The sequence below is a fragment of the Anguilla anguilla genome, chromosome 2 (genome assembly GCF_013347855.1).
Source record: "Anguilla anguilla isolate fAngAng1 chromosome 2, fAngAng1.pri, whole genome shotgun sequence".
Lineage (NCBI taxonomy): Eukaryota > Metazoa > Chordata > Actinopteri > Anguilliformes > Anguillidae > Anguilla > Anguilla anguilla.
The window spans coordinates 40,836,973-40,859,154 of NC_049202.1; the positions used below are offsets into that span (position 1 = coordinate 40,836,973).

Genomic DNA, 22,182 nt, shown 5'->3' on the forward strand with positions numbered 1-22,182 from the left:
AGTGTATGTGTCACTCAGTGTCATTTAGTAGCAGTTGCCAGTGCTAGGCACTTGTCTTCCTTGGGTAGCCATGTTTTCCTTTCAGCCAGTCTCAAATGCTAGGTTGTGATCTCAGATTTTTTATTTTCCCCCAAAATGTATATGCTTAATATTATGCACTGTTCCCAGACAATCTTTAAAAGTGTAGTCATTTTAAGGTTCACATAATTTAATTTGGTTTGATTTTCCATGTTGAGATGGTGCTAAATTGAAGCTGTCTATTATGTTTGCATGTTTATACATTGAACAACTCAAACACCTCCTATATCACTTTTAAAACTAATTGATGGTAATACATTGCCCCAGCCACTATTCATTTTCACAAAATTTTATTCTGATATTTTTCTTCAGGGTTTCACAAAACAATTGACATTAAAACACCAACACAACAAAGACACACACCAACACAACAAACACAGAGACACACAAGAGAAAGAGAGAGCAAGGTATAAGGGGATAAGAAAAAGAAACTCACTGAAGTGAAAAGACAAAGGTGAAGGTAAAGAAGGAAAATGAGTAGAAAGGAAGAGAAACACTCTAGAAAGAGAGAATTTCAAATTAAAACAAACAATATGGCAACACCCTTGTTTCATAGTAGTCAATTCTTGATTGTCAATAGCTGTTCAGTATTCATGCTTGATTGTCATTGGTTGGACATTTTGATACTTGACTCCCAGGGGATTTTAGTCCATTAATGGTTGATTGTCATAGGCCAGATGCAAGTCTTCATTTGCGTTTTTTTTTTTTTTGCTGACCTGAGAACCTCTTTCCGTTGACTGGTGGCTGAGCTTGATTGTCATCAGCTGAAATTCATCCTTGGTCACTCCTGCTTCATCGAGTACTGCTTCACAGAGAGGGCATGTTGTTCATCAGATTTAGGACACATACTCTTGCTCCCTCATTTCCCTTTCCTTTTCTGCTTGACCTTGTCTTTCTCTCATCTACAGTAATTAACAAAAATATTCTTGTTCAGCAGTTATCACTTTCATGTCATGTTGCGTGTTCCATTACCAATAGTGGGGTTTCCATGAGAAATTATTGAACAGTGCATTACAAGATAAGCTTGTAAGAGGTTTCTAAATGCACCATTAACAGTCTTACTTTATTATATCAATGTTTGTAAGTTTTGTTGTCTCACATTTAGTGTATATTACTTATTTGAGCTTACTTGACCTATAGATCTCTGAGTGATTTGTAGTGACTTGACTATGAGTGCTGCAAGACTATTTTAATTTTAGGCACCATATGTACACTGAAACACTTATTGTTGTATGCTTATACTTTAGCATTTTTCCAGTTTGATGCTCAATTACTTGCCACTGTCTGCTCTATACTTGGCTGTTCTTGTTGTTCTTGTTGCTGTTGTGATATGTATTTAATTCAGCATGTCACAATGGCCCAGTATGGTCTTAACATGTCAGATGAAATATTTGTGATAATAATCAGCCACGATAAGATCAGAATTAAAGAACTGATTTGATTCATTTTGAGGGGTGTTTGTGCATAAATACAAATCTAATGCTGGGGAAAATATTGTATGTACATTTATTTTTCTTTATATGATTTAGTGCAATAGATCTGGCCTAAAGCTGCATGTAATTAAACAATAATGAAATGTTTGTAAATTAAAAAAAAAAGTTTTTTAGTTGTTCCTGAGAATTCAATTTTGTGAATTTATTGCATGACACAGACAATAAGTAACTCTGAAAACTCCACTATTGTTTATTGTTTATATTTAATATTTTTCCTTTTTCTTTTCTCTCTGTCTCTCCATCTTTCTCTCTCTGCTTCTCTTCATTGTCTGTACTGACAGTTTGTGTGGATGTGCTTTGACTAACCTCTCATAACCTCATAACTACCCTTTCATCTCACACATTCTTTCCTTTCCTTCCATCCCTTCCTCTGTCTCACTGCAGTCGGGCCCAGTATTGACCCATATTCTGCCCCATGCTCTGTTCACTGCCAGGGACCTGCACTGGTACCGAAACTCCTGGAGAGATGAGACCTGACAGAGATAACCGGAAAGGGAAGATGTGGAGGGTTAGCAATAGCTCATACTCCATTACAGACTGAATTGTTGAGCACCACTAAAATACACACACCATTGCAAACTGGTTAAGAGACAGATAAGCTCACCTGTGTTAGAGTTGGCTGAGGGAGGTGGAGGCAAGTGAGGGGAGGGGTAAGGGGATGAGTCAAAGTTCCGGGGGGCTGTGGGCGAAGAGGGGAGCATGCAGGAGTAAGAGGGGGCAGACTGAGGAGGTACAGACTGAAGGGTATGGCAGACAATGGAAGAGGGGAGGCAGAGACAAGAGAACAAAAGAAGAAGTTGTAAAATAAAAGAAACTAAGTCAGCCATTAGAGATGTTTTGATAAAGTACTATACTCTATAATAAATATACAAGTTCACATTTTGTATTAAAATATAAAAATAATAACTTTATGAGGTGGCTAAATATCACAGTGAGTCATAGATTAAACTGTAGTAATATTGCACAAAAACCTTTCACCACCAAAGCAAAATATAAATACAACAATTCATTGTAAGTTATATAAAGCATGACTTTATATTTGGCCAACCTGACCACAGTATAAAATGATTAATTTTCTATTTTCTAAAGAGTGTTATTTATGAAGGTGTTCACTAAATAAAATGCAATCACGGATGTGAACTTGTGAGGTAGACCATAGACTGACCACAAGAGGGAGCCAGCATACTAGTTTCCAACATTAAAGAATCAATTTTTCTTTCCCTTGACGGTGTTCAGTTAATAATTGCTGTGAGTGTATCAAAACCAAAGGTTTTTCATGTCATTTCTTCTCTTCCTATATTTGTTCTCTTTTCTTCTTTATTAGTACTTTTTGTTTGTTATGCCTGCAACATTACACACATTTGTACCACGACCTAGGAAAACTTTGATAAACACCAACACTGAAAGAGTTCATGTGGTTGTCTTGTATTTCTTCATTGCCAGTTTATTGGCAAATGCTACTAACCTATGGACTGAAAATCTCCATATAGCTATAAATGTTCATATAGCTATAACTGACAAGTATTACCTGGACCCCTGAAAAGACAGATAGAGAACTGTAGCTGGGGAGCGAAGAGTCATTGCGATTTAGCATGGAACCTGGGAACGACACAGTAAAATAGAAAATGAATGCAATTCATACCCCCACTAACACTCAGAGAGAAATACAGTACATTTTATATTAATTTAGTATATCAACTGTATATTAACCGGTGTATTAACACTGTCCTATCTCTAGACTCTCCTGTTTAGCTAAAATTCTACAATATTTGATAAATTCAAAATTTAAAACTTTTCTTGCTGACCACAACATCTTAAGTCTCAATGGCTTCAGACCCAAGCATAGCACCATTACAGTTGCCATCCGAGTAATAAATTATATTGCAAACACATTAGATACCAAGCTACACTGCGCTGCTGAAAAAACTTTTCAAAGGCCTTTGACAATGTGGATAATTTCTTGCTTTTAAATAGACTTTTGGATGCTTGTTTTGATTGTTATGCTCATTCTTGGTTTGGGAATTACTTAACAGATAGGACACAATGCAGTTATGTTGATGGGTTCAACTCAATGTTTACTCGGTATCGCTAATGGTGTCCTCCAGGGTTCTATCCTGGGCCCAATACACATAAATGACATTGTACTGGATCTGGGAATATGCTAATCAGATCTCTATGCTGATTATGTCACCATTATTTATTGTTCCATTTTAACTGCTCAGGCCATAAATTACTTGCAGCTTGGATTTAACATTATTCAAACATCTATTGCCGTGCTTAAATAATTTTTATGTGAAGAGAAAACTAATTCATGTTTTTTATTTCCAAATTACACAATGTTGTTTCCAAAGACTTGTAAATGTATACTTCAAATGTGCATAAATCTTACAATTCTCCAGCTACACGTTCGTAGGCATCTGGATTGACAACTGCCTTTCAAAAGTCACATTGTTGACTTGTGTAGAAATATCAGAAGTAAACTCAGGATACTATTCATGAACAAATTGTATTTTTCCTTTGAAACAAGAAGGAAGATTGCTGAAGCATCATTGATTATGCTGTCATAATTTATATGCACGCACTAGTTTCAGTACTTAAAACACTAGACATTGTTTTCTACTCTGCTTTATGGTTGATCATTAATTGTAGTTATTGGACTCAATACTCATTACTGGGTGTTATATACCAGTGGGATGGGATCTTTTATAAATAATAAAAGAAATGTTGCATTTCTGCTACAGTATAGACAAGTTTATAAACATGGGTGGAATGAATTCTGGACTTACCAACTCTAATGATTCTGGTACCACCTCATACTGACCAGTTAAGTTCTTTCCAATGTGATTTTAATTGCTCAAGAGGTGCTATGCGCTTATATATAACCTTATTTATTTATTTTTTTTTTTATATATTTATAATTTTGAAGGTAAGGAATTCCATGTGATCATTGCTTTGTATACTATTCTGTCTCAAGAAGTTAGTATTTGCTTTGGGGATTGGTTATACAGATATGTTGAGAAATTAATTTTTAAAATTTGAATAAAATGCAAAGAGATGGGGGAGAGATTAGTACATTGGCTAATATGACTACAGTAACTACCTCCCAACTAATACAAAATGTTTCAAAAACATTATATTAATATTGACATTTGGTTATGAGTTGGGCCACCAGTTTGTCTCCCCTTGTTTTCTCACATTGTACTTCAGTCCTCCGCCAGCTAGAGGTCGCGATAGCCTCTTTGTCAAGCCCCTTCTCAAACAATTATCCCATTTGCACCACCTCAGTATTTTAAGTTGATAAAGTAATTGGCACTAATTAGCACAGATGACAATAGACAGCAATGTTTACAAGCGTGTTAAATTCAGCTCGATTACTTGCTACTGTGGACATGCTGCAGTATTTTTTGTACAGGGCCAAGATTTTTCTAGAAGCAGTGGGAAATGCCAACATTAAAATTGAGAGCATTGATATAACATTTAACTTGCACAAAAAAGTTAAATCAATAAAAAAATATATGATTCAACTACTTAACTAATCATGATCTTCAATCAAGACTTTAAGTAGAATCAGGTGTCTTAGTGCTGGCTAAAACGCAAACCAGCAGCCACACCACCCCTTTTCGGATAAGATTGGACACCCCTGCTTTATTTTGATGCATTTTTCTTTTTCCTGCCTTGATACTCAGTCTTGGTCCTGGGGAGCCACAGAACCTGCTGGTTTTTATTTTTTCCTTAAGATTCAGACCCTAGAAACCAGGTGACTTCAGCTAATTGTGTAATCAACTGCTTTAATTGATCATCTGCTGTGCTACTCAAGTGGCGCAACGAAAGCCAGCAGATCCCGTGGCTCTTTGTGACCAGGAGTGAAGACCACTGGCTCAAAGGCATGCTTTTTTAGCATTTAAACTTCCATCCATGTTCACTTTCCTTCCTGACTCTCCCCATATTACAGTAGATCAACTAATTGTCTCAGTTAGAAACTCATTGTATGATTAGTCACTTGACTGTCCCTTTGGAGTGCTTATGGGGTCCCTGGAGCATAACCATTGAAATAAAATTTGAAATCGCTGCAGAACACATGGTGGAGACAAACTGGTGGTCCTAGTTATGAGATAAAATATTGACCAGAACTATTTTTTTTCCACAAATTTTTTTTAAATATTTAATCTTTTAATTTATTGTTCCAAACAAGATTGCCAAAGTGAGACAAATGGTTCAGACATGCTGATTACATGTATCCCCTAATGGCTATTGTTACGTCATGAGAAAGCACAATGGAAGGTTAATAATTAATATTTTAAGAAATTCATTTTTAATACATTTTAATAAATTTGTTTTAAAATGAATATAAAACTGAACACAGTTCCAAGACCGCTTCTGAAATGTTTTCTGTGACCTAAAACAACTAACAACTTTTTTACAATTACGCTCGGTATGCTTCTAAATTAAAAAATAACGTGGTTAAAAACCTTTGAATGTTCGGCCATTTTACTTTTCTTTAGTCCCCTTGTCATGCCTTACAGTGATTTTTTGTAACAATGAAGGAAATATCATGAAAAAGATCATGGTTGAATGGTTGAGAGATCAGTTGTTATCCTTATACATTATAAGATAAAAAATACAAAAAGGCAATTCACTATTCAACATGTAGGATGGGTTAGCTAATAGTATCCACAAACTGTGGGACAGGGATGAAAACTATAATAACAAATGCAGAGTTAAATGATACATCCAATACGTACTGCAGAATTGACAACATTTCACTTGCTGCACTAATACACAAGAAACAGCATGGTGTACAGTATAGCCTCCTAAGTTACTCATGAACATAAAAAAGTGAAATGGTTATTACATTAATATTATGTAAATTTTAATTGGTATCATAATGAGCGTTACATGACGTATTCACGCATACTTTTATCTGAACCAAATACAGACCTGAGCTGTTTCCATGTTGATGGTGATAGACAGCTGAGTTGAAGGAAGTGCTAAGGGGGGCATGTGCCTGGGAACAGGATGTCCCACCCCCAGATCGTCTCTGGTTACGCAGCTTTTCCTCTCTTCTCCATTTGGCTCTCCGATTGGAGAACCACACCTGTCAATTAATTTCAAGGAGGTGTATATGCATATGTATGCATGCAGCTGATCTTTAAGTGTGCATTACACTCAACTAACAGTCTGACAACCCTAAAGAGTATTAACCAAAAAGAGTATAAGAATATTAATAGGTAATTGCATACCTGAATCCGTGCCTCTGGCAGATCAATCTTGGCTGCGAGTCTCTCTCTTGCAAAGACATCTGGGTAATGAGTCCTCTCAAATTCTGAGAAGCAAAGACATTGCTTTCAATGCACACAATACACTAAAACGGCACAGGGTCATTGAAAAGACGAGGGCCTATTCTCAAAATTTAATTAGTTGTCTCATGTCAACATAGCATTACAGAAGACAATATTTCAAGCCCTTGTTTACATATAGAGATGGCTAGGGAGAGCTCTTTCTGGTGGAAGGCATTTGTAGGTTATATCTGAAACAATGCACTGTGGCAAAAGCAGGAGCGGAGGTGGCTGCCGTCTTAAATCATTGGTACATTACTGAATGGCTATTCAACTAAAGGTCTGGGAGCCTCAGCAGCCTGCCATGATCAAATGGTTGACCATTTCATCAAAACACATCTAATATGCATTTAAAAATGTGCCATACCCAGGTCGAGGTCCTAAAAAACAGTGTTTCTATGGAGAAATATAATCACATGCTTTTTTCTCATTCTCATAATTGAAATGCAAAAATGTAATAATGCAGTAATTGAAATGCAACACTGAAGCAAGATGCGGGAGGCAAACAGAGAGCGCTAGCAGCAGTCAGCAGTGACATTTCTTTGTAAAGTACAATCAGGGTAGCAAAGGACTGACCTTTCTCCAGGGCCTCGATCTGTTCCTGGGTAAAACTCGTCCTGTTTCTTTGCAGCTTCCTCTTCAGCTGCAGCCGGAGCTGAGACTCGTCCCCCTCATCCCTCTCTCCCTGAATCCCTACTCCTCCTCCCATCCCACCATCCACATCCACCACACATCCTTCTGACACTATGGTAGAGAGGCAAAGAGGGATCTGGTTAATACTGTGCCATAATGAAACAATGTATTTATTCACCACAAATCTGTCCAACTAGCACTGAAAAGATTAAAATCATGCACAGTACGAGCTCTTCAGAACCTTAATGACTGACCTTGTGGAAGAGGGTGAGGGAGGGAATGGAAACATAGGACATAAAATGCTGCGCATACTTCACACAAAGTATTTTAACTGGTATAATGAATCACACCAGATAAATATTGACCATTAGAGGCTTTGTTCCTATATGGTAAGTGCATGAGTTTTTAGTAACTTAAGCAGTTATTGTCTCCTTGTCTGCAGTCAGTTAAGCAGAAGTGGAGTTCACCCAAAGCAATTCCATAGTGAAGTGAGCTCCAATAAGAGAAAAAAGGGAAAAAGGTTTTTCTGTTAATAAGACAAGCATCTGACCGATACATCTCTTCATCACCCTTTCCCGCATCATTCATAAAGAATAATAATTTTTGATGCAACAACTCTCATCATCCTTTGCAATTGTTGAGGAAGCTTACCTGTGCTATGTTGTGGTGGCACAGTGTTTGGCTGATGGTACCAGTTGTTTGGCCCAGTCCAGTTTGACTCACTTTGCAGATTCAACATGGTTAGTTTATCATACATTATATTCACCCCCACCCCAAAGGAAACAGGCCCTTGACCTTTTCACTTTCTCACCCTTGACCTCTGGCCTCCCTCTCCCCCAAGAACAGGTCAAAAAGCTGCAAGTAAATAGAGAATGAGGTTACTTGTATGCGTGTACATGGTAAGTGTTACGCACCAATTGGTATCTGAGTGAAATCTGATTATATAGTATATGTCCTTTGACTAATCAGCCATTGCATGACAGTAGCACTGAGAAGAATGTTTTAATATAAAGTGTAAACACAGTGAATATACAGTATGCTAGTTTTAAATACAGTCAACATTAACAGTTTTTGAAAGGTCATCTTGTTTTTAATCAAAAATATACAGAAATTTAGATAAATAAATTGATGTTTATAATTAGTATCGGAAAATTAGCATCGTATCTACTACTTTCTACTTTATGTAAGGGAATATATATATATATATATATATATATATGATCCACTTTCAATTTAGCAAACTCTGTCAGACTGCATCAAGTTTATAGTCAAAGGTCAATTACCTGTCCTTTTTTGTATACATAAATCTAGCAACATTTATCATGCATCTATCCATCTTTTCTATCTCACTCCAATTATTACATTCTTTTGACTTCATTTTATTCGCTCTATCTTTGTCTCTTTGAGTCCTTGTCCCTGTCTCTTTTACTCTTCATATTACTGTCTACCACCCCCCTCCCCCCCAAATACTTCAAATGTTTTAAAAATGGAAACTCACCAATGATGGCAAATGAAATGTATGACAGAAAAACAACAAAAAGACAACTCTTCTTTCTCTCTCCTTCTGTATTATAACCTCCCCTCATTCCCCCTGTCCCTTCGCTTCTACTCCCTTGCTTTGTTGACAATGGACTGTATGTGTGCAAAAAGAGAAGGGACAGAGAGAGGGAGAGGAAGAGAGAGAGAGAAAGAGGGAGGGAGGGAGGGAGATGGAGAGAGTTAGACAGGGCGAAAGAGAGAGGGAGGGCTAGAGAGAAATGCATCTGCAGGCACTCTTGTCCTCGGAGCGATGGATAGAGAGAGAAAGAGGGTGAGGGAGGGAGAGAAAGAGGAAGAGAGGAGTGACACGGTGAGTCAATGTCAGTGTCAAGTTTGAACTTAATGCCAGAGAAAGGGGAGGTGAAGTGAGAAAGGGAAGGAGTGGACAAAAAGGATGCAGGGATAGAAAGAAGGTGGATATAAAGAGAACAAATTTGGGGAAATGGGCCAAATGGAGCTACGGAGGTATATTTGTAGTATGATCATTCTTAAAGTAGGATACTGGGCACGTACAGAAAGGCAGAAAAAAGAGAAGTGGAATGAGAGGAGGCCCATTCATTTTACCCATTCACTGTACCACAGTTGCTTTCATTCACAGGTGTGAATATTTCATATAGTCAAAATATAATATCTTGATTGCCATACATTCCTGTGGATAACAGTCCTTTCTGAAAATATCATAGTCACCACATTTATTTAGTTTTTCTGTTTTGTTCTAATACTAAACAATAAACGTTTAATGGAAAGCCTAACATTATGAGAATATAGAGAGAGTGAATGAGAAATTTTTGTTGTATTAAGGTTAAGTTGAATTAATTGCCTCTCTCTCTCTCTCTCTCTCTCTCTCTCTATATATATATATATATATATATATATATATATATATATATATGTGTGTGCGTGTCCCTGAATGGGTAATAAATAATGTATAACAATATATTACATTATACAACTTATTTCTGTGTGTTGTTTCATTTTTCCTTGTTGTGTTTTTCTCCACTTCAATGTCACATTTCTAATGCTGCATTTACATATTATATTGGATTAGCTCGGAAAAGCCAAGAACTTCTGACACGCCAAAAAAGAAAAGAAATCAAAATCAGAATCCTCTTTTGAGGGAGAGGTGAAGGTTTTCCGAGGAATACAGCTGTACAGGAGTAAAGAAGCGATCCAGATGGCCTCAGTGTTCAGCACAGAGTGCAATAATACATATGTCAGGTGTGTGTAAGGATGGGGGTTGATTGGATACACACAATATATTCACAATATGTGGCCATGTAAGATAATGCATATTGTGCTGTTACATCAGAATGTTACATACTTACTCAGTGCAGTATGGAAGAAAAGCCAAATGGAACTAATGGAAGAATACTGCATTTTCCTTAGTTGTAATGGCTGCTTCTTTTGGTCTTTTTAGTTTACAAACATATTTAATGCATATGATTGTAAATTAGAGCACTTAGGATTTTTTTCATGTATATTTACTGTTATACTACACTTCTAATCAAAACTAAGGTCTATGCTGTACTGTTTGCTCATTGGCTTTATTTAAAATGCAAAATTTTGTATGCGCTGTACTTCTGTGTTGAGAGCCTCAATAAATAATTGAGTAATGTAGTACGGTATGGGTAAGGTGGTACTGCACCATAATCAAACATGGCAAACATGTACTTTACTGCAACATGATAGATATCCTATCCATTTTTCAATACAAATGACAGGATACCAATAATGTTGTTTCTGAAACTGATTCAAGCACACTTGGGAAAGTGATGAAGGCACATAGGTTTGTATAGTGGAGATACAATCAGAGACTCGAGGAAGAGGGGTATAAATATATCTCTGTAGAGTCTAGGAGAAAAAAAGGGGGACAGGGAAATGTGAGGGAGAGATGGGGGGAGGAGGGTGCCAACTTGTTTTATTTCCGGTTGACAAGATGCTACGCTCTCTCTCTCTCTCCCACTCCTGCTCTCTCTCTCTGTCACTTCCTTCAGAGGATTGCCTGAGAGAAGAGGCAGAAGTGACAAACAACAGAGTGAGAGAAAAGAAAAGCAGATAAGGAGTGGGAGAAGGGGAGACAGGAAAAAGAAACATTGTATATACTGTAGAATGAGTGTGATTATTTGTTTGCTCTTTACCTGCAGTATGCAGCTATTTGTACATTCCCCTCTTTCCCTTTTTGCATCGGTTTGTCTGAGTATGTTTACCTGTGACTCTCCAGTACAGTGTATAGTGCCCTGTGAGTTTTTTGGTGGGAGTATGTTAGCATATGGGGGTGTGAGTGTCTTTGCGTCCCATACATGTGTCTCTGTCTCTGAGTGTATGTGTGTGCCTCTGCGTGCGTGTACTTCTGTGTGTGCCTGTGTATGCCTTTGCAACGAGTCGTGTAGCTGTAGGGCACAATTTTTTTCAGGTCTCTTGTTAGTTCATTCCTGTCACCCTCTCTCTCCCTCCCTTTTTAGTGCTGGAGGGGGGGATGAGCTGAGGGAGGGGGAGAGGAAGAGCGGTCACCATAGCAACAATGCCGGGACAAATTTTCATCAAGTCTTTAAAATAAAAACAAAACAGTGAGGGAGGGGCATATAAGCATATTTGCTGAAGATTTTTTGTATAACAACATATTAACACATTAGTGCAGAGATTTTGGAGGGGGCAATACAAATGCCAGTATATTACATTCAAACATTTATTTATTTAGATAAAGTTCTCTCTGTTACTTTTTGATCTCTACTTCACTCTGTCTCTCCTCTCACTCTGTTTCATTCTCTTTTTATTCCATGTTAACAACACTTTTGAATTCTCTCCCTCCCCCTCTTTGTCTTTCCTTCCTGCTCCCTCTATCTCTCCCTCGCTTTCTCCACTGTTGTGTAGCCCCAGGCGACACTGACGTGTCCTCCCTCCATCCCTCCCTCTCTCCCTCTCTCCCTCTCTCTGCCCCTGTCACCTTCAATTGCTCTGTGAAACTAGACACAGAGCCTGAGGCAAAGGAAGAGCCAGAGAGGGGGGGGGGAGAGAGAGAGTGAGAGAGAGAGAGAGAGAGAGAGAGAGAGAGAGAGAGATGGTAAAGGGGCATTGAGAGGAACAGTGGGGGAAAAGAGAGGTAGGAGAATGGATATTGAAGTGGGTTATACTGATTGGGGTGGGGGGGTATTTGAGCATACAGCAATAAATATAATAATCTAAAAATATATATATCAGCAGACAGAGAGGGAACAATGAGAGAACTTGGGAAGAGTTAAACAGAAAGAAACAACATGTGAAGTTTTAGAGGAAATAGCATATTGTTCCTGTTTGTGGTGAGTTATTTAACTCAACCCATGCATAAAATTGTATTTTGAAAATAGCCAAAAAAGAATTTATTGGAAATTGTTTTACACTAGGTGCACTAGGTACACTTTGGGTAAGTGAAAGTGTGAAAACATTGCTCTCTCATTGCTCTCGCTCAGTGGCTCACTTGATTAACCTTCCAGAATTAAGTCAATTTTTAAAATATCAATACGAACCTTCATAACACGTACAGGTGACTGCTGTAGTATATATCCTCTTGCCTTTACATTGAAATGTAGCCAAGAACCTTGGAGATGCCATAGGGATTGATAAAAGTGTTTGAAAATTTCAAAGTGGTATCAAAAGATAACAATTATAAAAAGTAATCCTTTATTGATCAAAATTAGTCCACTTACATTACTGTTTCCTTATCTTTTTAATTGGCTATTTTTAAAGAAAAATCTAAACAGAGAAGCTAAAGTATTCTGTGCCCATGAAATTATATATCTGGTCTAAAGACCCATAGCACCATTTATTGATCTCAGAAGTTAAATTCCTTACAATAGCACCTATACAGTAATTAAGGACGTTAATAGAAACATTGTAAATCCAGAGACTCATTAAGGCCATTAGGAGCTACTGTGTTTAAGTGATTAATCCAGTGTGTCTCTGCCTGGAGAATCTGCCAGGAGAATCTTCATAATCTCCACCTCAGCGTGATGGCAAGACTTTTTCAATGGCCCAGATACGAAATTGGGAAATGGTATGTTTGTAATGGACTGCAAGCATACGAGATTCATCATTTCTCTTAATGCTGCTTTTATGTTTAGCAATGCGGATTTTGAGGGGGTGCGACATCTTGCCGATGTACAGTTTTTGGCATGTACACTGCACAAGTAGTCAAGGTGGACAATGGAATTAGTTTTTTGGTATGTGGGTGAGGAAAGTGCTTTACTTTTGACATTGAGTTCTTATACACCAACATTCCCCACTCTGACGCAATTGAGGCAATGACCCAAGTCCTACTTACCAATAGACATACAGCACCTGCCTCCAATATATTCCTTCCCAAACTGGCAGTGATAGTCTTGAACAGGCCTGGGTAAAATACGTATTTGTTTCGGATTAAAATATTTTCCTGTGCTCTATTGATCTTGCCTGGTGTAGCTGAGCCTGCCAATATGACCAGAAGGTGGAGTATTTCATTGGTTCCAATACACCAGACAAGATCAGTAAAGCATAGAAAAGCATCTGAATCCAAAACAAATACATATTTGACCCAGATCTGGTCTTGAAGAATAACTTGTTTCATTTTGAAAATAACTATAATAAACAGATAAAAGGTGTGGCGATTGGTGCAGCTCTGGTGCCCTCTACAGAAAATATTTATGTGGCCAAGTTTGAAAGTGATTTTGTCCTTAACTCTTCTGTCAATCACTTTTTACCACCCATATAGGACTGGTACTGCTATATAGAGAAGGTACATGCCTTAATTCGGATGCCCCCAAAAAGACTCCCAGAGTTCCATTCTCTGTTAAACTCAAGGGACCTTAGCTTGAAGTTCACCATGAATTATGGCCCTGACAATAAATGTTTCTTTGCCATTATAATAAAGAAAGAGCTCACTACGTCCATCTATAGAAAAGAAACAGACCACAACACACTCCTATTAGCTTCAACCTACCATCCTAGTAATCTAAAGGATCTCCCAGTGAGACAATTTCTGAGATTGAGGTTTTTATGTTCCAGCAAACAAGATTTTATCACACAAGCAAATGACATGCAAATTACATTTATAGAGGTCATAGAATGAGGAAAATGGCTATTAAAGCTCTACAAATAAGCTGTCAACATTAGTATTCAGCATCAACTCATATTCATAAATGCATTTTACATTGTTATCATGTAGAGCACCTGCTCCTAGAGAGCCACAGGTTATGCTGGTTTTCCCGTTAACGCAGTGTATTATTCTGGTTTACTCAGTCTACCTGGTTTCTTGGGTCTAAATTGGTTGCTGATAATAAGTGTTGATCAGCATTGACCCTCCCTGTTGTGTTTCATATGAACTGTATAGGTATTAATTGCACTGGTGAATAGTAATTATATCTTCATGATAATTAAGATTCCCAGTGTATTCAAGCAAAGCATATCTGTTCATGATGTTGTTTTATAGCTTCACTATCATGTAAGTGGTGATGGATGGTTATGTTCTCCAATGAATGTAAATTGAAACTGTATGAAAACAAAATTTTAAATTTTATCTGTGTGTGAATATTTTACACACACACACAAACGCACACACACACAAACCAGGAATAAGCGGGTTAGGTAATGGATGGTTGTAATTAGAACAGAACAGGTTATCTAAGGTTATGTTCTCCTATGAATGTAAATGAAAACTATATTAAAACATAATTTTTCATTTTATCTGCCAAAGATTTTACACACATAGAGAAACACACACACACGAGTACAAAAGAATTCGTAAACATTCTCATTAATCTGACTTAAACATAACCCAAACCACCATTGCTGGATTGTTTCATGCGCGCCCCCAGGGTCGGCGTTGTTCCCTGCTCGTCCGCGTGTCAACGTGGCGCTTCAAAACCAATAGTAACTCGTGTCTTGCTCTGCGCTGCTCCCTTCTTTGCAGTTATTGGCTATGACTTCTCGCACCGTGTATTCTGTTGGTCAATCAAAGAGATGGGACCGCCTTCCGTACAGTACAATTTACAGGGAACGCGTTGCCAGGTCTTACCCTGAAGAAGGCTGAGATTTTAAGAAGTTTCGAAGTGTTTCAAGAAAAATTGGTAAGAGTTTATTTTAAAAATTTTTAATTATCAATAGCCTACAAGAAATTCATTCTTCTATAATGACGTATGCATTCTCAAAATGTAATTGCTTTAATTGTCAGACATGATGGGTATTCACATCTTATTGACCAAAGTTTTACGGCAGTTGAAGTTTTAGCTTTTGCCATCTGCGGTAAAGAAAAGAATGGAAGTTTATTTTGCTTGTTAACCGACTGTGCTGTCTTATAAATGTATACTGCAGTGAACTGAATGGTTTTATGGGTGTAGTTCGCTGTAAGAAATCACGAGGTAGGCTACTCTTTTTTTATATAAAGATAAATCACAGAAAAGTAACGGATAAAATGTTAGCTGACTGTTCGTTATTTAGATAGAGGAAATGAACTGGAATATTATATCTTGAATATATTTGGTCCATTAGCAAAACACTATCACTAAATTTTGCATCCTTGATACGGACATTGATTTGTCGTTACACGTCGAAATGATTGTAATTACAATTATACATTGTTTTTTTTTTTCACTAATATTTCGTGAGAAGTAAAAATCTAAAGGTTCAAACGTTGGCTTTAGTGCCTTTGTTGGTAAAATGAAGGTATGTTATCCTGTTGGAAACCTTAATATTTGATAAATTCACCATTCACGTAACAGATAGGTGGCAAAACATTCATTTAACTCATTTGCAATTACAGTGAAGTACAGCTGTATTTTACTTTTGCAGAAGAGCAACTATGGTGCTGATGCAGTTTCTATGGACAGTGGCAATATGTCTGGCTGTGACAGTTGCCGTGCCTACACAAGAGAAGCGGGTGCATCACCACAGTGACCTGAGTGACCACAAACATGACGACTCACAGGGCTACCAGTATGACCATGAGGCTTTTCTTGGGAAAGAGGAAGCGAAGACCTTTGATCAGCTGACCCCTGAAGAGAGCAAAGAGAGACTAGGGTAAAATTGCACTGTTCTTCTGTTACCTTAGTGCACTATGCCTCAGGTGAATCTGTACTTCACTACCTCTCAGAACAAATTTTATACGACAATAAAAATAATAATCATAATTGCAGACTTTTGTTCAGATATAGACATACTGTATGCAGGACTGAGTTGATTCTTTTTCTGTTCCCCAGTGTAAATGCACTGAAATGTCCAGGTGCGTGTATGTTCCATTTAATCTTATTCCTCTGTTCTCTGACAGAAAGATAGTGGACCGCATCGACACAAACAGTGACGGTTACATCAACCACGGAGAGCTACACGTTTGGATCAAACACAGGCAGAGGAGGTACATCGAGGAGAATGTGAACAAGCACTGGCATGAGTATGACCTCAACAAGGATGGACTGGTCTCCTGGGAAGAGTACAAGAACACTACCTATGGCTATTACTTGAGTGAGTATGTGGATGAAATAGAGAGAAAATGACTACTGCAGAGGGACGAGCAAAGATTTAGTGAACTGAGTATGAAAGATGGGGAGGGAGATAAAAGTACAGGAGAAAATGGTTCATCATTTGTCTACACTGTACACTCTGAGGACAAATATTAAATTAACCCAGTTACCTTCAGTGTAATCTGCTGCATTTCAAAAGTTCACATGAACACATGTACAAACCTGGCTGTTTCAGATGAGGAGTTTGATGATGTTGATGACAAGGCCAGCTACAAGGCCATGTTGGCCAGGGATGAAAGGAGATTTAAAAGCGCCAATGTCAATGGTGATGGCATAGCAACTAAGGAGGAGTTTACAGCCTTCTTGCATCCTGAAGAGTATGATCACATGAAGGACGTTGTTGTAGCGGTGAGTAGAAGAGTGGGATGATGCTGGTTAAGTACATATACTGGACTGGATTTAAAAGCTCATTTTCACTGGCGCAATATACAGTGCCATGAAAAAGTATTTGCCCCCTTCCTGATTTCCTCTATTATTGCATATTAGTCACAACCAGTGGTTTCAGATCTTTCGATAAAATGTATTATTAGACACAAGGAAACTGAGTTAACACAAAACACATTCTAATATTACATTTTATCTAAAGATCTGATACCATTGAGCGTGACAAATTTGCAAAAACAGGAAATCAGGAAGAGGGCAAATTGTTTTTCATGACACTGTATGCAAAGCAATGTCAGTGACAGAATCAATGGAAATGCTTAAAAAATGCTGAATTTTCCTCTACAGGAAACAATAGAGGACATTGACAAGAATGGCGACAGGTTGATCAACTTGGAAGAATATATAGGCAAGACACATTACCATTGCTTTCTATCCTATATCCTGGTAAAAAGATTCAATTTCCTAATTTGTTATACAATATTTCCTTGCTTTTAGGTGACATGTTCGCTCCAGAGCATGGGGAGAGTGAGCCAGACTGGGTTCAGACTGAAAAAAAGCATTTTGCAGAGTTCAGAGATGTGAACAAGGTATTTCTAATTTTTATTAAAGAGTGCAGTAACACATAAATAAGATAATTACAGTACATTAGTAAATTAAGATGTTCTTATCCAAACTATTCAGGTTAAGTATACAGCACCTCATTTGGGAAATAAGCCTACTTTAGGGTTGGGCTTAGGGTTGTACAGTTACAAGCACAGTTTCCTAATCATTATACCACACTGTTACCATTATACAGTATATTATAATATACCTGTGTTGTGTTAAAGGGTACCCTCACCATAAATTTATAATTTAATATTTAAGTGATGAAGAATGCATCAACAAAAAGCTACTACTACATGATAGTACATACTTATTAAAATAGTGAATATTTTGTACCCACCGAGTACCTAAGGACATTAAGGTTAAGCACAGCATATTAACAACAATTAATAACATGCAACATTTTTGGTGAGATTATCCTTTCATTCCATTTCAGGGCAATTCAAATTTACATGATTCTTTTTAATATGTAGTTGCTTATATTTGTTTTTCATTTTCACTGATACGTTTGTGTATGTGCAGTTTTGAGGAAAAACTCTCTGATATTGCTCATAGTGTTGATTCACTGTGGTGAGCAGCTAGTCTTCCCACACCCATGTTGGATCATATCTCTTACTTCCCCTTAACAACACCATTATCTTTGTCAGGATGGGACCCTAGATGCTGCTGAGGTGGCTCAGTGGGTCCTCCCTGGAGAGATTGACCATGCAGACAATGAAGCTAAACATCTCATTCACGAGACAGACACGGACAAGGTACATTTACCTTTCTACTTTAACTCGCCCACGTAACTCACGTCATACCTGTGAAACAACTGAGCTAACACTTTGTGGCAGCCGTCTCCATGGGTGACTTTCTTTCCCAAACTCGCAAATTCAAGATGAGAGTTATCAGTGTGGTGGGAGTATCTCCCCAGCAAAAAGTTTTGATAAAGAAGCCAATTAACCATTCTGCATAAATGTGTTAATGTGCCATGTTGAGCCCTGCATTTTCACTGACGGGACTTTGGGACCTGAAAATCAATGTCTGTAGCGCCAGCTGCTATAGTTGAAGACCAAGGCAGTTTGGGGGAAGCCAAAGAAGGCCAGTCATAATGAGTGTGGTGTAATCTAACATATTTGAAGAGTAACTGTATGTGTCAGATAGCAAAAGATGGGTGTAAAGTATTTGCAGAAACAAGATTTTACAACACAATCCTTGATGGAAGACATTATGTAAAATGTGTTTTTCCACTATTCCACTGTTCCGTGTGCCATTGGTTCCTTGAAAACAGCTAATCAGGTATTATCAGATTATTCAGTAATCACAAGCACATCTGTGGCTCAGTGCACATCAACATAGAATTAATAATTAAATGATTAATCGGGATGATTGAAGTAAATCAGCATGGTGATTGTGAGTGCTGAACAGGTAATTTCAGTAGGAGGATGTATCATTATTTTGGTGCTGGGAGACTGAAATACAACTAAACTCCCTCAAAAACACACACAATGAAAGCACAGGGCCCAGTGATATGAAAAATTTAAGCAAAATCATTGCAGCTGTCGGGTCACCTGAAATGTATTAGATACAATCTAAAGTTCATTTGACTGAGCTATGATTTACAATTGACACAGGCTTCATAAGGCTTCATAGCAGCTAACAATAAGGCTTCATAAGGCTTGCTGTAAAACTTTCGCTGTTAGTGATTGATTAATTGGTTTTGATTGATCATTTTTCTAATGACCTACAATCATCTCTCTCTCTGTAAATGCTCATTGTGATCTCAACGTGGTTGGCGGGACTGCTTACCTTGCTCCTGTTTGTGCCGTGATTGGCTGAGCAGGATGAAAAACTTACCAAGAAGGAGGTTTTGGCAAACTGGAACATGTTTGTTGGAAGCCAAGCAACCAATTATGGAGAGGACCTCACCAAGAAACACGATGAGCTCTGATGTCATCTGAGGACATGGGCATAGATTTGGGTTGTCATTTATGGAGGGTAGGTAGGGTATGGTTCAAAGTTTCTGAGTTTCTTGCTGGAAGCAAATATTGGAGTGGTTTTAAATTATGGTAAACATTAAGCAAAGATTTGATAAATAATCGCTGCTGTTACATAATACTGTAACTTCAATTTGAGACATTTTTGGATAGTTGTGATAATGAACGTAGGCCAGCATCAAAACTGGCTGAAGTATTATGATAATTGTAATATCACAAGCTGATACATTGAACCTTACTACTTTGTAAAAAAATTACTTGATTGCACCTCATTCTTTTTCTTAACTACACTTTGCCTCACACTAGAATGCATGTGCACTGCCAGTGTTCCATGTATTTTCATCCAGACATATTATATTTTGTCTAAATATTATATCTGTTTGGGTGAAAACAGAGTTTCTCATGTGGCACTAATTGTCCTCCTGATATATACTGTACCTTCACATTATTGTATCACCTTGATGCGATGCATTTACCTTTGGAAATACCACAAATGTTATGAAATTGTACACTTTCTCAAAACAAGATTCTGTCCAAAACATTTCTTCCACATTAATACTTATAAGAATTATATGCGATTGTTTACCATAATTTAACAAGAAATTTTGCAGCACTATTTCAGCCATGATGAGAATTGGGTTTAGGGTTGTATTTATACTGTCATGAACTGTCATTGTCGACTGGTGTATTTTAAAACCAGGTGTTCATTCGGAATCATTGAAATTTCCCAGGATCTTTTGGTTGGAGATATGGTAGATCAGACCTTTTATAAATAAATGGCAAAGTGAGAATGTTTAGATTTTCTATATTAGAGAGACAGAGGAAAGAGAAGAATGTTGTTTCTTTTTAAATCTACATTTTCTACACAGAAAGGAATTAGAATGAAGAGAAAACCAGAAGGTCACAGGGTAATTTCCACTGTTTAAATCAAAAGATCAAAGGATAATTGTGTTTTTAGGAATGACGATGGCTGACATAATTTCCTCATTGACATCCTAATAAAGCCATGTTTTCTAATCATTGTATTGTCTTGTTATTATTGCCATTTTTTAATGTGACAATATACAGTTCCACCATTTTTAACTACCGATACAATATAGTGTGATAAAAATTATATTGCATACCGGCCTTGAAATTATTTACTAAGACCTTTAGCATGTTCAAAACATTTTGCCACACAGAAAACTGATATTTGTTCTGCACTAATCATTGGTTATCAGTTTTGCATGTGCTAGAAGGGTTTGCACACACTAAAGGTCTTAGTAAATCAGTAAAGGTCATTTAGTAAATCAGGACCTTAGTGTGCCACACATCTGTTGCATATTTGAAGAATATGAACATTCCAGAAGCTGTGAAAGTTTCTCATTGACAGAATAGGAACTGTCAGTCTTTTACTATTGTACACCTATTATTTTAATTACTGTAATTTGCCTATCACACAAACTGTGTGCAAACTATATTCAGACTCTAGTCTCATTTTTATCTGTTATAAATGGACAATGTTATTGTACTGCGGTAAGACGAGACAATATTCAATCAGTGGCTATATTCACAGATGTTTAAGTTGCCGGTGAATTCAGGGTGCCATCTGGTGGATGACTGTGTATTCCAGGGCTGAGCAAACACAGCCCCTCAAAGCCGCATGGGTCTTCTGTTTCTTGTGTTCTCTTGTGTTCATTATTCTAAGACACCACCTCACCCAATTGCCCGCTATGAACCCATTTCTAATTGCAAGGCAGTAACATCACAACCTGCAAGCATGTTGTCTTTGAACTGAGTCTGCAATGGACCTGAACCTGATCCATTCACCAGGAGGAAAGCGTGTTGATAAATTGCTGGACAGCCACACAGATTTCTTTGAATGTCATAGTACTCAGGAACAATGATCTGATTCCAGTGTGATTCAAGCCTTGTTTGTGTGTTCTCAGCTTCCCCTGCAATGCAGACAGTCACATTACCACGTGCAGTAAGTGTTCACGGTTTTGTAGATTCTGTGGTCAGTCACCATTAGAAGAATGGTGGACGATAGCACATTAGCTGTTCTTCTGTAATGAGTTATGCAAGTGGTATTTAGGAGTGGTATTCATTGTTTTCAAAAAGAAAGTAATGAAGAAATGAACAAAAGTATAACAGCAAAAAAGGTATATCCAAAGCATAAATATTTTAAATTATAAGTTTTTAGCATGTGCATTTTTAACATTTTGCATTTTTACTATAAAATATCTTCCCCCATTTAGTAATGCATTGGCAATCATCACATTGTGGCTGAACAATTGAATTTTTCACTATGTCTAGACATTTCCAGCACCATTATATGTGAACAAACTTTTTTTTTTAAATCTAGCATCTGTATGAGAGTAGGTTTGGAGGGTTAGTATGTTGCCTTCCAGGCACGTGTAAGAAGACATATGCAGGTCCATGCTGTCATTTCCATTCAAGTTCATACAAGCTAAACACAGCTGCAATTTAAAAAAAAAAGTTTTTTCCTAGAAGCATAAAATACCTGCAAGACGCTAATCTGTACAAACAAACTGTCTTTTGTTCACCTTTCCTGTTAGAATTGCTCTGTGTGACCAAGATTTGACAACAGAAGGTCACACAGAATTTCACA

At 37.5% G+C, this 22,182-nt stretch overlaps 2 protein-coding genes across 4 annotated transcripts; one reads left to right on the forward strand and one right to left on the reverse strand.

Annotated features, from left to right (window-relative positions):
* Positions 1 to 762: 762 nt before the first annotated feature.
* Positions 763 to 9,164, reverse strand: LOC118220271 (paired box protein Pax-6-like). Of its 3 annotated transcripts, none has more exons than XM_035404070.1 (8): positions 9,039 to 9,164; positions 8,192 to 8,395; positions 7,484 to 7,651; positions 6,812 to 6,894; positions 6,510 to 6,666; positions 3,100 to 3,170; positions 2,176 to 2,250; positions 763 to 2,044 (listed from the first exon to the last, which is right to left on the reverse strand). In XM_035404070.1, the coding sequence occupies exons 2-8, from the start codon at positions 8,295 to 8,297 to the stop codon at positions 1,895 to 1,897; spliced, it is 810 nt and encodes a 269-aa protein (XP_035259961.1). In that variant the 5' UTR covers positions 8,298 to 8,395; positions 9,039 to 9,164; the 3' UTR covers positions 763 to 1,894. The 3 variants fall into 3 exon arrangements, with proteins under 3 accessions (XP_035259961.1, XP_035259959.1, XP_035259962.1); XM_035404068.1 differs by having other exon boundaries at positions 2,176 to 2,308; XM_035404071.1 differs by lacking the exon at positions 2,176 to 2,250.
* A 5,905-nt stretch (positions 9,165 to 15,069) lies between these two features.
* Positions 15,070 to 20,593, forward strand: LOC118220261 (calumenin-like). Its single transcript, XM_035404051.1, has 8 exons — positions 15,070 to 15,156; positions 15,878 to 16,105; positions 16,353 to 16,546; positions 16,781 to 16,953; positions 17,335 to 17,395; positions 17,485 to 17,576; positions 18,240 to 18,347; positions 19,418 to 20,593. Exons 2-8 carry the CDS (start codon positions 15,888 to 15,890, stop codon positions 19,523 to 19,525), a joined length of 954 nt encoding a protein of 317 aa, XP_035259942.1. The 5' UTR covers positions 15,070 to 15,156; positions 15,878 to 15,887; the 3' UTR covers positions 19,526 to 20,593.
* The last annotated feature ends 1,589 nt before the right edge of the window (positions 20,594 to 22,182 follow it).

Excerpts from the sequence above, each read along its gene's own strand:
- LOC118220261 (XM_035404051.1), top strand. The coding sequence starts at position 15,888 with ATGGTGCTGATGCAGTTTCTATGGACAGTGGCAATATGTCTGGCTGTG. Across the intron at positions 16,547-16,780 it reads TACCTATGGCTATTACTTGA|ATGAGGAGTTTGATGATGTT; the intron begins GTGAGTATGTGG and ends TGGCTGTTTCAG. Across the intron at positions 17,396-17,484 it reads CAACTTGGAAGAATATATAG|GTGACATGTTCGCTCCAGAG; the intron begins GCAAGACACATT and ends CCTTGCTTTTAG.
- LOC118220271 (XM_035404068.1), bottom strand. The coding sequence starts at position 8,297 with ATGTATGATAAACTAACCATGTTGAATCTGCAAAGTGAGTCAAACTGG. Across the intron at positions 7,652-8,191 it reads GCCACCACAACATAGCACAG|TGTCAGAAGGATGTGTGGTG; the intron begins GTAAGCTTCCTC and ends TCTCTACCATAG. Across the intron at positions 3,171-6,509 it reads TCAACATGGAAACAGCTCAG|GTTCCATGCTAAATCGCAAT; the intron begins GTCTGTATTTGG and ends TGTCGTTCCCAG.